The sequence below is a fragment of the Sminthopsis crassicaudata genome, chromosome 4 (genome assembly GCF_048593235.1).
Source record: "Sminthopsis crassicaudata isolate SCR6 chromosome 4, ASM4859323v1, whole genome shotgun sequence".
Lineage (NCBI taxonomy): Eukaryota > Metazoa > Chordata > Mammalia > Dasyuromorphia > Dasyuridae > Sminthopsis > Sminthopsis crassicaudata.
In genome coordinates this window covers 319,955,582-319,974,250 of record NC_133620.1, presented here as the reverse complement: position 1 = coordinate 319,974,250, position 18,669 = coordinate 319,955,582, and the positions used below count along the sequence as shown (strand labels likewise).

The following is an 18,669-nucleotide window of genomic DNA, read 5'->3' as shown; positions in this document are numbered from 1 at the left end:
CTGTAATTCTGGGCTTCTGGTCCTAAAATCAGAAACCGCAAATAATGACCACTGGGGAATCTGAATACAGAATTTTAATGACCTCCTAGGGGTAGAGAGGGTGTTGGGAATACTTAAAAGGTAAAATATCAGAGTTTTGTACAATTGAAGATCCCTCTGCTGTGGAAACATCTCAAGATACTTTTGATTTATGAATTTCTCAGCCTTTAATTACCTCTGTTTTAGCTATAGTTCTGCTTCTTTTACAGTTTAGTTACTACTCTTACAGAGGAAATTTTATTATAAGAATGATAGAATTTTGGCAGTGGATGTTGGAAAAACTTTTCCTCACTTATCCATCAAGATGGAAATAAAGGGGCAGCTAAGTGGCGCAGTGGATAGAGCACCAGCCCTGAATTCAGGAGGACCCGAGTTCAAATGTGATCTCAGACACTTAGCACTTCCTAGCTGTGTGACCCTGGGCAAGTCACTTAACGCCAGCCTCAGGAAAAAAAAAAAAAAATGTAAATAAAAATGGAGCCCTCATCAAAACTGTATTTGATAGCAGTGATTGAGAAAGGATCAAATTAAAAACATTTTTATTTAACCCATCTCAGACATTGCTGGTGGAGTTTTCTTCAGTGTGCTAGAGATGTACCATATCAAGCACATGAATTTCACCTTGGTTCTTTTAACATTCTTGTTAATATATCAAGATCAGGCAGTGACTGAATTTAAATCAGCAACATTTAGTGAAATAAACATTGTCCATTTGATTGTAGATTTTGCTCTGACAAGTCATTGATAGGTTAGAACACTTCCTTTGAGCCTGATTTGGAGGAAAAATAGACTTTCTTATTCTTGCATTCCAGCATGTAAAACTCCCTAGATTGCCAAAATAAAAGCAGGAAGTAAAATTTATTTAGTGGAGTTTGTATTTTGTAAGGCTCTTATTAATTAGAGGAAGGGACAGGGGCATGTTCATGAACATATTTAATTTTTAATTTTTTGTCCATGGTAGCTTTTATGATGAAAAATCTGTTCCAGTCAGTGAGGCATTTATTGTGATATTATTTGGAAATGGACTTCATGTCTAGAAGTTTACATTTACATCTAAGTTGCTAGTATGCTGCCTTATGAAAATAAAAAAAATCATACCAATATGTTCATTTATATATTTTTAATATTTCCCTTAGGAAGATTGGCACTCTGAAATGAACTTACTTGTCTAGATTCAACAAAAAGCTAGTCAGTGATAGAACCAAATGTTTAACGCTTGCTTTCAGGGTCATTGCTCTAAACTTTGGTTTTGACAAATAGAAGAATTTTGTATTTGATTGAACTGAGTTATAATTTTCCCCAGTGTAACTCATGTGTTTTTCTTGAATTATTTGAATTACTGAGATAGTTATAAGTATTAGGATAAAAAGATTCATAATTAATGAAACATTAAAAACAGCTTTGGAAATATTTTTAGAAAATCATATAGTACAGCTAAAGAAGTAGATATCAGTGTTCTTGGAAGTATTCATTGATGTCAGTGATAATAGAAGGTGGTAGCAGTAAAATATTAGGTTTTTATGATAAAACTGGTTTTTTTCCTTTTGAATCTAAATGAACAGAAGCTCATTTTAAAAATTTGTTAGAATTTTAGCTATTTGTAATAGAATAATCTTTAGCACATGCTTCCTGCTCCTCCCTGCCAGATGTTTAGTTCCTTAGAGAGGATTCTGTTCATGAAATATAAGGTATTTAACATATTCTTTTGCATCTCTTTCTGCTCTCCCCCGGCCACATTTTGATATTTAATTAAAGCTGCTTTTTATTTAGGGGGAAATTTGTTGCCCTGGAGAATATCAGCTGCAAGATTAAATCTGGTTGTGAGGGACATCTTCCATGGCCTAATGGCATTTGTACCAAGTGCCAGCCAAGTGCCATCACACTGAACAGACAGGTAAATTGTTACATTGTAATAGACTTTCAAAAAAATGTCTCTTAAGTACTTAACTGCATAGGGAATAAGCATGAAAGGCATTTGGTGATTAATTGATTTGTGGACTATTTGGAAGTCATCAGATAATAGAAATTTCAGCTCTTGAGCAAAGAGAATTCTAGGCTTCTAGTTTTTCTTTTTCATTGTATAGTATATAGTACAGTGTTCTTTTTTTATTTGATAAGAACACTGTGCTCTACTGTACAATGAAAAAGAATTAATGATCTCTTCGTAGTTGATGCTCCTAAGTGCCTAGCAAATGGTAACTTTTGTATTATGGCTCACAGAAAGCAAATTTCCTTTTACACAAGGATATAGTAAAAGAAGAAAATCAAATGTAAAGCTAATTAGGATAATCTGTACTCATTATTTACTACTGAATTAAAATATTCTCTTATATACTTTTCTCTACTTCCTTCTCCAGTGACTTCCTCCTCCCTTTCCCCCTACTTTCCTAAGCATTGTGTATTTTGTTTTCCATAAAAATTATCAAGCCAACATTTTAATAAATAATTCATCAAAACAGAAGTTCTTAACCTGGAGTTTATGAATGCTTAAAAATATTTGTATAATTATTTCAATAGAATTGATTTCTTGTTGTATTTCTGTACTTTCTGGGAAGGGTCGCTAAACTTCACCAGCTTCCCAAAGGGGGCCCCTTATACAAGGAGGACTAAGAACCTTTACTTGAAGATGAATTTTGAGTTTTTATAATGATGCTTTGGGTTAAGAATATTTCCATTACTGTTTATCTTGGTTTGGATGTTTAATATTAATATTACTATTGACCTTTCTTAGTCTCCTTAGTCTCATCACTATTCCTGAAGCAGTCTTAGTATTTAAAGCTTCTTATTATCTCTTAATTTTAACCCATCATTATTCCAGATATTAATTTTATTAATGATACTTATTTTTAATTAATGTTAATTTTTGATCATGCTTCTCCAGAAAGTCATATACCTAGAAAATGCAATAGAAAATAATAAGTGGGTTAATCTAGGAAAATAAATTATTTAAATACCATAACTTTCATGAGTCTCTTGGAATGAATATTATTTTGATGAATCTGTTTCATTTGTTTCACAGAAATATCGGCATGTAGACAACATCATGTTTGAGAATCACACGGTTGCTGATCGTTTCCTTGACTTCTGGAGAAAGACTGGGAATCAGCATTTTGGGTACTTGTATGGACGGTATACAGAGCATAAAGACATTCCTCTTGGCATTAGGGCTGAGGTTGCTGCAATTTATGAACCCCCTCAGGTACAAACAAACAAACAAAAATCTACAGGATTTGATAATTCATTGTCATCATTTTAGGTAGAACTGGAAGAAATAAAATTTCACTATTCCTGAAGGCTCTTGGCCCTTTTCAGTTAGGGTTTCTAAATTTTCATGTTGAAATTCTTAATTTGAAAAGCTAAGCTTCCCCCTCATTTCAGTTAAGACCATATAGTCCTGTTCACAAGTGATAGCTTCAGAAGACACGTGTACTTTCATTCAACTTTTGAGTTGAGCTGGAAGCATCTGTAGCATATTAGGTTTTGTTCCCAGTGACCTCATTGCTTGTCATGATGTTGAGGTGCTGAGAATTTGACAGCTGTACATAGGTGCAATGTATTCTGCTAAAAAAGATTGTAGTTTTTGGCCTCATATTGCATGTGGATACAATATAAGATGAGCTTTGGGTGCTCATATTTTTTTAGATATGATTTTTTTTTTTAATCTGGTTTTTCTAGAGCATTTCATTCATAGTTCCTAAGCAAGAAATCTAGCCAATCTATCTATTCTGTAAATAAATATTATTGGCAGAATGTAGTAAAATGAATAGTATTGACTGCAGAATGTATATGGCTACCAGTTGGAACATTGGAATTCTTTTGGTTGCCATATATGTGTCATGTTTGTCTTCTAATATTTATATCTGCTTTTAACCTGAAATCAAAACCCAGTGTGTATTTGAAAACACAGTGTTGGGTGTTGTGGGTTTTGTTTTTTTGTGATGACTCATCATTTTGCAAAAGAGTCACTAGGTGGCAATGAAGACACTATTTAAGAATCCTTGGTTACTTTCTTTCCGTTTAGATCCCATACTATAATGAATCTTGAGATTTCCAAATTTGTAGAATACTTATTTGAAACTTTTTGTCATAAATCATTCATTGAAGTTTTTAAACATTCTTTTAAAAATAACAATTTTAAGACCATTTACTTATAATTTTTTCCTAAATTGAAATGGCTCCCCCACATCCAGGTTAGTAGAATAGAAATGATCAAGTTTTTTAATTTGGACGTTCTGAATGTTGGAACAGTTTGACCTTCAGCAGCCCTTGAGCTCATTAGGAGTTGAAACTCATGCTGCCACATGTCATTAAACAAGTACTTTTCTCTCGATTTGTAATAAAGTCTTGATTTGACCTGTGCCCTAGAAGTATTAATGATCTCCATATGGAGGATATTTAGACCAGCATAATAGAACTTTTGTTGGTTTGCCAGGATTTGACTAATTTACAAGGATATATTCAATTAGTAAAACTCAATTTTGGGATTAACTTTGCCTTTCTATGCCTATAACTGGGAGCTCTACTAAGTATGATACTTATTCTTAATGAGCTACAAACTACAATTAAGTGAAGATTAAAAGTTCTTCATTAAACTTCATGACTTCCAGGAAATTAGAGAGTTGATGTTCTTTGATCAATTTGTATGTCTTTAGGTATTATATTTCATATGAGTAAGCTCATATCCAGAACACATGAGAATAAGTTAATTTGTCACAGAAAAATATCCTGATTACTCTGGTGTAATAAATAAGATCCTTGTTTTGTGGATTCTTTGGAATTTTTCTGGATTGATAACATCTTTTTTCTCCTACATAATATTTTGTATTTTACCTCTCAATATTATTTTAATGGCAAAGTAGCTATTAAGCTGAAAGTTATTTTAAAATAACATAAGTAGCAATAATAAACATTGCTTTAAGACAGTATTTTTCAGGATATTGCCTATTTGTTTTTCGCTGCTGTTTGTTTTTGTTTTTGTTTTGTCTTGCCACTTGCATTGGCTTTAATTTTGCTCTGGCTTCAATTGCTTCTGAACTGAACAGGCTTATCATTTGGAAAGTGATTGCACATCCAAAAAAATTATGTTGTTTAAGGGGGTGGTTGGAGGAGAAAGGTAAGGAAAACCTTCCATTAGTCTTCAGTGACATCTTTAGGGAAAAGCTTTTATCCTAAGCCTAAACCAAGATAAACATTCTATTTTCATTTATTTGTTTTCTCCTCCTCCTTTCTCAGCAAAGCTGTGTGCTTTACAGATTTGGGAAAGCCCAAGAGAGTTTGACTGTTTTTAGTTGATTGCTTAGAGTTCTTTTCTGCCTGGACAATTACCTTTTTCAACCTGTTTGCAGTTCTGTGCATCCTAAGAAGAGATGAGCCTGCGGTAGTGGATACCCATGGTTCTGGGTATCAGCCCTTCGGTTACTCTACAATGTATACTCTCTTTCTAATTCTCCCACAGATTGGTACACAGAACAGCCTGGAGCTCCTTGAAGATCCCAAAGCTGAAGTTGTAGATGAAATTGCTGCCAAACTTGGCCTGAGAAAGGTATTGGAACCTTCTGTCAGCAAATCTGAATCTTTGCAGGAAGGAATGTTAGGGTATTGTACTGAGTAAATGGCAGGCAGGAGGGGATTTGTCTCATCTGGGATCAATTCTTCCCAGCTGCACAAGGTCAGTTACAGACCTGACACATTTTGAAGGCTCATTTGTGTTTATTAGGCGCCAATAGCTTTTATGTTTTTTTGGCCTTAAAGTAAAATGGGAACATTTCCCTGAGCATAAAAAGATCCAAATGCCAGGGCTGTTGTATTTTAAGTCATCAGCCACCCTTATTTAGGATTACCTTAAAGAGCAATAGAAGAAAACTCCTTTCTTTTTTATCCCTGACAGAAATGCATCACTGGAATATATATATATATATATTTTTTTTTTTGCGTCACTACTCTAGTAGAGTTCCATTAATACTCTAGCAGAGTTCCCTATTCTCATTTCTCTCTCTCTCTCTCTTTTTTTTTTTTTTTGAGGTATTAGTACCCTCAAAGATTCAAATTCCTTTAAATTGTCCTTTTTCTTTTTTTCTGTGATTATAGGTTCAATTCAGTTGTCATCGAATTTTCTCTAACTTAAAAGTCTGAGAAGACAATTCTGTTTTACTAAGACTAACCAAAAATAAAAGCAGAGGAGAATTTTCCTTTTGGTTGTGCTAATTTTGCTTATCTTATACTTTATAAAGTTGCTGGGTATTGTGGAAATATGTGACATGCATGAATGTGACATCTTGGAAATTGATCAAGTGTGGTATAATAGAGAAAGCATTGAACTTAGAATCACAGGTCTTCAAAGCCTTGCTTGACCACTTACTACCTTCATGACCTTGGATAAGCCACATGACTTCTGGCTTCAGTTTTTTTATTTGTAAAACAAAAGAGTTGGACTATTTTTTCTTACCAATCCCTTCCATCGCTCAGTCTATGAGTTTATGTCCTTATGGAATTTAAATGTCAGTGGACTTATTTATAAGTCTGACTTGAGGGCATCTCCAGTTGTCCGAATTTATACCTAGCCACTGGACTCCAGATGGCTCTGGAAAGGAAATTAAGGCAGGTGACCTTGCACCGCCCCCACCCCCCATTTAAATCCAATTCACCTGCATGTCACAGCATCATCTCTTGACAGGTCTTTTGAAGAAGGAAGGATAAATAACAACAAATGTGACCTAATAAAGTTTAAGACTTATAAGTCAGGATTTGATTCTTCATATTTTTGGGTCAATCTAACTGGTAGTGGAAATTTAGGGGAGAAAACTTGAGATAATTCTATATCTAAAGTAATGGTTGTATGTGCCACTTCATGCCAAAGTTCTATCTTCTCACTGTTCTCTCTTGCTGTTATAGCTATCCTCTCAGAAGAACAGTAGAAGCTCCTGCTATTTTGTCTTTTGGTCTCACATGTTAAATCCTGGGGTTTCTCTTGTTTGAAAGAGAAATTAATATTTTGTGTTCATTTCTTCTACAAACTTATTAAAGGAAAAAGGAGCAAACACTTAAGTGCAGTTCTTTGTGCCAAGCTGAAGTACTTTACAAATATCACATTTGATTGACAACTGATGATCATCATAGCACCTTGTAGTTTTAAAATCTTTTCCCAAAGAGACTGAATTCCTAATTTGACTTTAATAATGTTTCATTTGTTACTTAACCAAATTTTTGCTATAAGCTTTATTTTTCATTGTTGCTAACCATCTCAGTTGTTCATTGGTTTTTTTTATTTTGTTTTTAAAGAAATTTCAAATCCAGATTCAAAACCATTCCTGATCTTGAGGGTCCAACCTGCATTCCATTACATCATTGTTTATGTGTTTCTGGTTGAATATTTTGCTATAGCTTTATATTCTATTTGCTCCATTCCTATAATTCTTTTGGATTATCTTTCAGCCTTAATAAATTTGTTTTGTTTCTCAGTAGTCAGAAGTCTTTTTCCTCGAGTAGCTTTTTAAAAAGCCTGGCAAGCAAGATAGGTTATGTTGAACTCAGGTGGCCACATTACATCAGCTGTGGCAAATGCTACTAAATCTTCCCCACGTAATTAGTCGGTGGTGGTGGTAGTGGTAGTGGTTGTAGTGGGTTAGGGTGTGTATGTGTTTATGCATATATCTGTTTGTCTTTTTGTAAGAGATGAAAAAGTGTTCTCTTTAGGTTCTTCCCACTCCAATGAGTGTGACTGGAATGTTTTCTCTGGGGAAGGGAATAATCCAGGAAATTTTACATGGTTTTTTAAAATAGTTCTTATTGAAGACTTTAGTCTTTTAAGGCACGATTGAGACACCAACATCCCTTGTAATTTCTTTCTTCTTTCCATGCTCCTTCTGGCTTGCTTACCTACTAGATAGGAATGTGAGTAGGTTTTTTAAAGATTAAGAACTAGTGAAAATAGTGTTTTCTTCATGTAATTGCGGGCATTTAGAAACATTCTTCCTTGGATCCATCAGTTCCTCCTAATTTTGTGGCTATAAGGGGTTGTTTCTGGTTGAAGAGGCTAGGTTATTGGACCTAGAATTTTTTACAGGATCTAAAAGAAGATAGTAAACTTATATCCTGTTTACTCCATGCCCACTCAGAAAAAATAGTTTTGAGAGAAGGAAGGATGTGTTTGGTGAAGAGTCAGTGTTAATATCACCTAGTGCTTCCTGGGGCAAGGCTCCTTCTGAGACAGATGAGGGAACCCAAATGCCAATGATTCAGATATTTTAAAGTAGATAAATTAAGTACCTTCAGTTATTGCTTCCTCTGTATTACTATGATGTGAGCTGAGTATTAGCAGCCAGGTCAGATGCTCTACTCTCATATACAACCTAAATTCATTCCATTCTCCTCATATCCAAAGTATGTCATAGCTTTCTCAGCCTTACTCTCAACTACTTCCATTCTCTCAAATCCCAAGTTCCCAAATGAACTTCAAGGTTTCCAAGTTCTACATTCAACCAATGTCACCCCATTATTGCTGCCCATCTTCTCATTTATTCCCAGACCACTTCCCTCCTCTTTTGCCAAGTCCTAAAATGCACTGTGGAGCTTTTCAGGATCCACACCCAGCCACTTTTGCCCCACTGCAGCTGCTCAAGAGAGCATTACATTTGCTGTTTGTCATCCTGCTTATGTATTTTGATTACAACCACTAACTGGACCTCCAAACCATCTTGGCATACACCAGTCCTTTGTCTACTTCTTAAGCTCCTGATTACTCCCCTTGGAAAAGTAGTCATTTATTATTATCTCTGATTACTTTCACAGTGTCCGAAGGAGAAGCAATAATCCCACAACCCAGTACACTTGTTTACCCCTTCCCCTCTCCGTTCTGCAGTATCCCAGGCTCTTGCTAGACATAGGCAAAGGGTGAGAGCTTTGAAAACAATATATTTAGCTCTCAGAATGAAGAGAATAATGAAGACAGAACTTGGAAGTAAGGTGGATGAATTGAAATGAATAATCCCAGATCTTCTAAGGTGTGGGTTGAATCCAATGATACATTTTGATTTAGGAAGTTTTGTAGATAGAATTTTTTTGGTGACCAAATTGATAAAGCAAGAAAGTGCAAGGAAAGATTCTGCTCACGAATGAATTCTTAGTGATATACTAATGTTTCCTGACAGAACCTCAGTTTATATGGAAATAATTTTATTTTATTTTATTTTATTAATTAATTTTGTAATTATAAATTTATTTTGACAGTATATATGCATAAGTAATTTTTTTTAAGTAATTTTTTTATAACATTATCCCTTGTATTCATTTTTCCAGATTTTCCCCTCCCTCCCTCTACTCCCTCCCCTAGATGACAGGCAATCTCATACATTTTACATGTGTTACAGTATAACCTAGATATAATATATGTGTGTAAATTTTCTTGTTGCACGTTAAGTATTAGATTCCGAAGGTGTAAGTAACCTGGGTAGATAGACAGTAGTGCTAAAATTTTAAATTCAATTCCCAGTGTTCCTTCTCTGGGTGTAGTTGTTTCTGTCCATCATTGATCAGCTGGAAGTGAGTTGGATCTTCTTTATGTTGAAGATTTCCACTTCCATCAGAATACATCTTCATACAGTATTGTTGTTGAAGTGTATAGTGATCTTCTGGTTCTGCTCATTTCACTCAGCAACAGTTCATGTAAGTCTCTCCAAGCCTTTCTGAATTCATCCTGCTGGTCATTTCTTACAGAGCAATAATATTCCATAGCTTTCATATACCATAATTTACCCAACCATTCTCCAGTTGATGGACATCCATTCATCTTCCAGTTTCTAGCCACTACAAAAAGAGCTGCTACAAACATTTTGGCACGCACAGGTCCCTTTCCCCTCTTTAATATTTCCTTGAGATATAAGCCCAGTAGTAGTACTGCTGGATCAAAGGATATGCACAGTTTGATAACTTTTTGGGCATAGTTCCAGATTGCTCTCCAGAAAGGCCGGATTCTTTCACAGCTCCACCAACAATGTATTAGTGTCCCAGTTTTCCCACATCCCCTCCAACATTCATCATTATTTGTTCCTGTCATCTTAGCCAATCTGACAGGTGTGTAGTGATATCTGAGTTGTTTTAATTTACATTTCTCTAATCAGTAGTGATTTGGAACACTCTTTCATATGAGTGGATATAGTTTCAATTTCATTATCTGAGAATTGTCTGTTCATATCCTTTGACCATTTATCAATTGGAGAATGGTTTGATTTCTTATGAATTAGGGTCAGTTCTCTATATATTTTGGAAATGAGACCTTTATCAGAACCTTTAATTGTAAAAATATTTTCCCAATTTGTTACTTCCCTTCTAATCTTGTTTGCATTAGTATTGTTTGTACAGAAACTTTTTAGTTTGGTGTAATCAAAATCTTCTATTTTGTGATCAATAATGATCTCTAGTTCTTCTCTAGTCATAAATTCCTTCCTCCTCCACAGGTCTGAGAGGTAGACTATCTTCTGTTCCTCTAATCTATTTATGATCTCATTCTTTATGCCTAAATCATGGACCCAATTTGATTGGAAAGAATTTTATGATATAAAGTTCTTCTTTAAATATGTACAAGCCCAAAACATCATGGATTAAAGATTCTTTTAGCGAAACATTCTAAAAAATTTGTGTATTTTTCTCTCTTATTAAGGTTGGCTGGATATTTACAGACTTAGTCTCAGAAGATACCCGAAAGGGTACTGTCCGATATAGCCGAAACAAGGTAAGGAAAATTCAGAGTAGAGTGAACAGTTTCCACTGTTTAGTCTAGTTTAGACTAGAAAGTTTTCTAATAAATCAGTTTTATTTTGAATTGACAAGGTACTTTTAGTCTTCCCCAAATTTCATATTAAATTATTTTCCAAGAGTGTTTGAAAATTAGGGTCAGAGTCATTAACCCTTCTGATATTAGTGACATTTTGACCTAATATATGATGTGTGATGAGTATTAGCAGCCAGGTCAGATGCTCTACTCTCATGTACAACCTAAATTCATTCCATTCTCCTCATATCCAAACTTTATCTGCATATGTATCACCTTGTAAACTTTATTTGTGTATTTATGAGAAATGCTGCATGTTGTTTCAGAGTAGCCATTCTATCTAAATAGTCAGTTTTAGTGAATGTCATTCATTAGATATTAAGTGCCTACTATGTGTAAAGCATTGTGCTTTATGCAGGGGATATAAAAGTGAAACCAGACTGTACCCCTAAAGATATGGTAGATAATAGATTAGATGTGGACATAAGTAACTACAGCATACATTAGAATACAGGACCACAAAAGTTCCAAATTAAGAATCCATGAGAAATTTGAGGAAAGATCATTTGGACTTAGAAAGAAGAAAAAAATTTAAGTGGACAGACATGGATATAAAAGGGAAAGTCCACTCCGGGTAGTTGAGGTAATTTTTTCCCCTTTTTTTCCAATCCCCTCAGTTAAAAATGATCTCTCCCTTCTTGCATTGTCTCCATTTCATCTTTGTGTCCTAAAGGTTCACTTAGTATTGTGTGATTCGTGTAAATGATTACTTAGTAGTGGTTGAAGTAGTTGAATTTAGTCTTAGTATTTAGGCATTATTGTCTTGGATTGCATTCTGTTGAAATGAAAAGAAAAAAAAAGGAATGCATTCTAATTTGGGTTCTTCTGTTATAGGACACATATTTTCTGAGTTCAGAGGAGTGTATAACTGCAGGAAACTTTCAGAACAAGCATCCCAACATATGTCGGCTTTCTCCAGATGGTCATTTTGGATCCAAGTTTGTAACTGCAGTAGCTACAGGTACTGGTACAAACTGTCAAATTTGTGCTATACTACTATTTTATTGTTTGTGTGTACTTAAATGTGTTCACCTTATACTTTTAAAATAGTTTTTATACTTAACTGGCACAATTCTAATTCATTCTTATGATGGGCCAATAAGGGACAGAGGAGACAGTTGTTGATCTCCATTTGCCTGTGAAACAAGAGTTGGCCCAGGAAAACAACCTTATCAGAGTCACCCTCACAATTAATGGCATATGTGGGAATCGAACTTAGTCTCATGGTTCAGAGCTCTCTCTGTTTAGATTGTTGCTTTTGGCTCTCTTGAGTCTGGACATATTTCTCCCTGTTCCCTGAAACAAGAATGTGAAGTCCAGCTATGTGGTAATTTGTTTCCCAACACTACTGAAATTTGCTTCTGACTACCCTATTATAACAGGCATTCTCACTCATTCTTGTATTAGCCCACAAAAAATACCTACTAGAAAAAAACTGATGCTTTTATTCTGTGTTTGAACTTGTTTCTTTCATTTTTCTGGGCATTCTGAATTGTCATTTCTGTAAAGCTTCTATAGGAGCAAAAAAGTTTTTTGGTACATATCTAACTGTGTGTGTGTGTGTGTGTGTGTGTGTGGGAGAGAAAGAGAGAGAGTGTTTCTCCATGTCTGTGCACATGTGCATGTACACACACACACATACAGAAATTTATCGTAGAGTTATAAAAGATTATGGCCTGTAAGAGGTATCACAAACTATCTTCTGGAGTCTTGAGATGCTGTAGAAAAGAACAGTATATAGCACCATCTGTTTGAGAGGAGTTGAAATTTGAATCAGAGACCTAATTTATAAAACCATCAGTCAATATTTATGGTGTACTCATACCATACTGGGGACTCACTACAGTAGGAATTGTGGGGGGGTTTTAGAGAGAGCAGATATGACCTTTGCTTTCATAAAGCTTACATTCTAGTTCATTTTATTTAACTTTAATTCTAAATAGATTGAGGAAATCTATCATGTTAACAGATACAAAACTAATAAACAAGTCATACAAACAACTTTTTGCCATGCCTTTTCCTTTCTACCCAGGTGTTGTCCTGTCTGGGGAACATGAGAAAGCTGAGGGTCCATGGACATATGGGAGAGGGAGGAATAAGTCAGAAACAAGCACATGTTGGGTGGGAGCTGAAGCTTCTGAGTGGTTTTGGCTCTTGATTGCCAGTTTGCCTTGGGTAATTCCACTGAAACTGTACTAATTAGAAATTCATTTAATTAATAACCTCTTTATTTTAATTTTAAAATTTTGATTGTTATCTTTTGTTTTTTATCCTCTTAATTTTCAATTATGTTCTTAGCTCCTTCCTGATCCAGAGGACATTCTTTGTCCAAAGGGAACAGATTAGTTCATCAAAGTTAATATACCCATATCTGACACTCTGTGCATTGTTTCATACCTTTTGCTCTTTTATGTGAAGAAAGAGGAAAAGTATTTTCTCTTTTCTTCGTTAGGGCCAAGTTTAATCATTAGAAAACAGGCTTTCTTTTCCTGTTCTGTTTACATTATTGCCATTTTCGTGTGTGTGTTTTACTGGTTCTGCTTCACTGCATCAATTCTAGTCTTCCCTGTACTCTTCATATTTGCTATTTCTTAGACTGCAATAATGTTCCATTATGTTCATGTACTACAGTTTGATAGGCATCTACTTGGACAAACAATCTTTAAAAATACAAATACCATTGAGTGACTAAGGGGCATGCAGTCATTCACACATTTGTATGAATTAGTTCAATCAATTGTTCTAACACCTGGTATAGTTCAACTTGCCTGAAGGGAGTAGGAGTTTTGAGTAGAGAGGAAGTAGGAAATTTTAAAGCACAGAGCCCTTTGGAGAGATGAGGAGCATCAGGTAGGAAGTTAGGAACCTTGTTTAGTGTGAATAGTGAATAGTAGGGCTGGAGAGAGAGGCATGAAAAGAGAGGAAAGGAGGAATAAATAAAGTTAGGAAGGATACTAGAGAGAGTTGACTTTTTTCAAAAATTTGCCTTGAGTCACTGAAAGGAAAAGGCCTTTTCCCTCTTTTTTCTCCATGTACTCGTTCTGCCAGAGTCATTTATAAATGACATCAAAATTGTAGCCCAGTTTCATTATAGACTAAATATACTTTTGTGATCATCTGACTTAAGAACCTAATAATTATTTATAACTTTTATCTCTTAGATAGAAAACCTAACAAATACTGAGGTATGAAAAATTATAATACAACTCTCTTTTGAGTTAGAAACCATATATACCTTCACCTCTTAAGAAACAGGAAAAAAATTAGACTTGCACTCAGGAGACTTGGGTTTGAGCCTCTGCACTTGACAATTCATTTAACCTTTAGCTTCTGTTTCCTCGTTATAAAATGGATACCCTAATATATGCAGTACTCATCTTACAGAGTGATTGTGCATAATGTGCACAAAGTTACAAAAGCATAGATGTTATTGTGTATTTATTACTGGACTATCCTGCTTTGAGTGATCGATGTTCTTAATACTTCATTCCTTATGTTGTTAAGAAATTTGACAAAGTTAGGTCATCAATTCTAAAAGTATAGATTTGAGAAGGTCCTTTAGGGTATCATTGGACCTGCCTCAATGCTCAGTATTTTCATGATCTATACTTTTTGATGTGAGCTAATTAATTTTCTTATGTTGCTCATTAGTATTCAAGATAAAACTGTTCTTTTCATTAGTTTAATGGTTTTAATTTTTTATTTTAATAAATGTCCAAGTGAGAGTGGATGAATCTTAGTTGATAGAGATAGAATTAGCTGGCTTAGATTGTGAAGGGAATAAAGTTCCTTAGCATTTGTTACATTGTCTGCCCTTTCTCTAACTATATTCAGAATACCTGAAGCTTGAGTTATTTAGTGGAGAAGAGCTTTGTTTAGTAAATTTCAGTGGTCTCATAGAAACAGAGAGTAACTCCTAAAGCCAGAGTGAGAATTCTATGTTCTATGTTTAATTCTGTGTTCTCACTTTAATTTCTTTGTCTCTTCATTGGGTGGCACAAAAATAGCTCAATGTTTTGGAATCTACTTTTTTTAAAAATTTCTTTTTGATGGTGTTTATTTTGCTTTTACTTTGTTGGGCACCTAAAACAGTAGTTAAAATTATGTCTTAGGAAAGTAGAGGTCTTAAGAGAGGAAAGTGACCTTTTAGATAACATTAAAAGAGGAGATGTTGGTCACATAGTTCAGCTATAAATTCAGTGATTTAGCTTCTTGAAAGAACATAATAATATAGTAGCTAATAACAAAATTTCAAATTTCTGCAACACTTTTTGGTCAATAAGTATTTTTCTCATAGCAACCTAATGTGGGTAGATTGTACAAGTATTATTCTTTTTTTATACATTTGAGGAAACCAAGGTTTCGGAATGTTAAATGACTTGCCCATGAAGCCATCAAGGAAGGATTCAAACTCAAATTTTCTGATCCCATTTTCCCCCCCCTTTATATGGAACTTAATAAACACCAAATAAATAGAGTATTTCTACATAGAGTAGAACAGAAAAAGAGGATTGGAAATTGTGAATCTCTGTTACATATATTTTTTCCCTTTTATGTGCATAATAAATTCATTGTGACTTTGAAAGCTGTCTTGCTTATCTTTCTGGCTTTGTTTTCTCTTGTATATTTATAAAAATGCTTCAGGTACTCTTCATTTTCTTTTCTTTTTTTTTTTCCCAATTCTATAGGTAGCTCTCTTTTCTCTTCGAAGGAGCTGGATATTTTTAAACTAAAGAAAAATGTTGGATCAAGTACAGCAAGCCTTATTAGGTTTTTCTTTTGCTACCCTTTCTTCAGGTCCCAAACTTCAGCATGACTTATAGAAAAGAATATGTTTTAAGAGTTCTTTCTGCCAGCATAGTAAGCTCTGTAAACTCCCTGCTGCTGTAGCTATTCCAGGCTTTTGAGGACCTTTGATTCCAAATGGTGAATTATAGTAGAACCTTAAAAGACTTTTATGAAGGAAAATGATAGTTAATTGGTTCAGGCTTTCTCTGAGTCTTAGCCCATATTTGGTTTCTGGGAAAGTTAAGAAAATGAAAGGTTAGGGAAAAAAATTTGGGAAAACTGTCAATTCCAGATAATTTCACAACATAATTAAGTAAACCATCAAAACTTCAATTTCTTGGTAGCCCACATGACAGGGGAATTTATAGTTTATCTCATTGAACTTATCTTTGGAGTATCTCCACATGGATTAATTTTGCTTTCTTTAATAGCCTTCAATTTTACAAGTAACACTTTCCATTTTCCTCCCATTCTCAAAGATCAGATTTTTTTTTTTCTCTCCAGTGTTCTATTGTTTAATGATAAATTTGTTGACCACTTCAGATTAAAACATTCAGATTAAAATGTTAACCAAGTGGTCTTCCCTCCTCTTTTCTCAACTCATCTCCCTTTTCTCCCCTTCTCTCCCATTAAGCTAGTAGAACTTAGTGTTCTTGTGTGTAGCTTAATCACTTTGTCCTATATACATATATATCACATTGCCTGACCTTTAGGAATTGCCATTCATTTGAATGCAGACAAGCATTTCCCCTTCTGAGTTTAGGTCTCCCAATTAATTTAACACATGACACTAAAACCTATGTAAGCCATCAGAAGGTGGGTGGTCTTGGAAGTCCCATAAACACCCTTGTTCTTAGTAAACCTATTCCCCTCCATTTTTGTGATAGCATACAAAGCAAAAATACAGTATTTTCTAAGGTCATACAAAGAGAAAGGGTCTGAGCTATCACTGAAAGAGATAATATTTGGTTTTGTGTAGATGATGAATAGGTAGACAAGATCCCTTTCTATCTCCCAAAATGTGCATTTGTCTATGAGTTAAAATATTTTAAAAATGACATTCTTAGTCATTTTTATTTCATGAATTGAGCTTATTCCAGTATAAGCCTGTCTTCACTAGACCTCTCTCATACAGCTTTTATCCTTTTAGATAATATAGTGAAAAGAGAATGAAAAGAAAGTATAGAGAAAAGAGAGTGGATGCAAGTTTAATCTTTTAACTCTTTCTGCAACTTTTTGCAGATAATTTAATTCCTGTGAGCCTCCACTTACACAACATAGAAATAATATTTCTTTATAGGGTTGTAGTGGGATTCAGTGGGATAATGTTTGTAAGTCACTATATTATAAATATAAGCTGTTATGTCCTGAACCTGATTTCAAGTTCAACAGTTCTGTTTTAGTTTTGAGGAGGGGGACCTGCTAGGACTATTTGCTATAATTGATCCTTCCTAGAATGTGCTTTTCCCCCAATAATCACTGAAGAGTTGGAGATTTCTGACATTTGTACTTTCTCTTTCCTGTATATATCCTCATGTCATGAGGAGTACATTAGGTGGAAGATTGAAAAGGTTGTTGGTTTGGCAGTTTACTTCTATTTTTATTTTAACTTTTATTTCCTCAATTCACAAGAAGGTGCCACTGACTGTAGTTTATGTGTGAACTTAAAGTATCTTTACAGCAATCTTTGAGTAATGTGTGCTTTGGAACATTTTAAAAAATAAAAATATTTTAGCGTTTACCAAATTGTATATGAAACTAAATTCAATTATGAGGAATTATCTTTCTTCTTTGAAGAAGATGAACAGTTATCAGGGGGTTTTACATATATATAATCATTGTCAATGGATTTGTTCTGAAAGTTGCTTTCTCTTTCAGGTGGCCCAGACAACCAAGTTCATTTTGAGGGTTACCAGGTATCTAATCAGTGCATGGCATTGGTCCGGGATGAGTGCTTGTTGCCCTGTCGAGATGCCCCTGAGTTGGGTTATGCCAAGGAATCCAGCAGTGAACAGTATGTGCCTGATGTGTTCTATAAGGTAAGGAGTATGAACTTTATATCAGTAACTTAATATAGGCAGTTGTCTTCACTTTGAAGTACTCATCTGTCGGGTGTCATTTTTCTATTACAGTTAAGATTAGAACTCTCCATGAACTAAGGTAGTATAAAATTATCTGGGATTATGATCAGCTATACAATATTATCTTTGTGTCTTTAGCAAGAATCCTGAATGAGTTATTTGGTTAATTTTTATTAGTTATCCATTGTAGTTGTGTATATATATATTCATTGATGAAACATGATAGAATAGTTCAGGAATTATGATCTTTACATTATGCTTATCTTACTGCTTAGTATTATAATAGATAATTAAAGGAAAGAATTTTTTAGAGGCCAAGAAATGCCTATTATAGATTTTTAAAAATGTAATATGAATCAGTTTTCCACTCTTAATGTGTCATTTTCATTGTCTTGTTCCATTTGTGAAATTTGCCTTTGTCTTGATATTCCTCTTCTTGAATTTGCCCTTGGATTTCTGTGATGACGGCAAAAAAGAAAGATTAAAGATTTTTTTATTATGTTGCTAAAAAAAATCAGATTACTCTCGTAGCTGGGAGGAGGGCACATTAAGAGTCTTGTGTTCTTGTATTAATGGTATTTACACTTTTTCCTCCATTTTTTTTTCAAGGAGAATGATAAGATTTGAGAACCTATTCAGTGGTAATAGAAGTCTATTTTTCCTTTTTTTTTTTTTTTTTAAGGCTGGGGTTAAGTGACTTGCCTAGGGTCACATCACTAGGAAGTGTTACGTGTCTGAGACCAGATTTGAACTCTGGTCCTCCTGAATTCAAGGCTGGTGCTCTATCCACTGCGCCACCTAGCTGCCCCCTAGAAGTCTATTTTTAATGAAACTATTACATTTTGTTTATATGCTAAGAGTGTTTGTTTGTTTGTTTTTCTGTTGTGCTTCTAATTCCATCACTTGAACCCTGCAGTTGATTACAAGGAAATAGAG

General features: G+C 34.5%; 1 protein-coding gene across 1 annotated transcript in view; it reads left to right on the top strand.

The window, feature by feature from the left end:
- Nucleotides 1-18,669, top strand: part of NPLOC4 (NPL4 homolog, ubiquitin recognition factor) — a 61,346-nt gene that overhangs the window by 15,819 nt on the left and 26,858 nt on the right. Inside the window, exons 7-12 of the mRNA XM_074260400.1 lie at nt 1,810-1,933; nt 3,059-3,238; nt 5,495-5,581; nt 10,694-10,765; nt 11,699-11,825; nt 17,531-17,691. Coding sequence (XP_074116501.1) covers nt 1,810-1,933; nt 3,059-3,238; nt 5,495-5,581; nt 10,694-10,765; nt 11,699-11,825; nt 17,531-17,691 — 751 coding nt within the window. The remainder of the gene's footprint in view (nt 1-1,809; nt 1,934-3,058; nt 3,239-5,494; nt 5,582-10,693; nt 10,766-11,698; nt 11,826-17,530; nt 17,692-18,669) is intronic.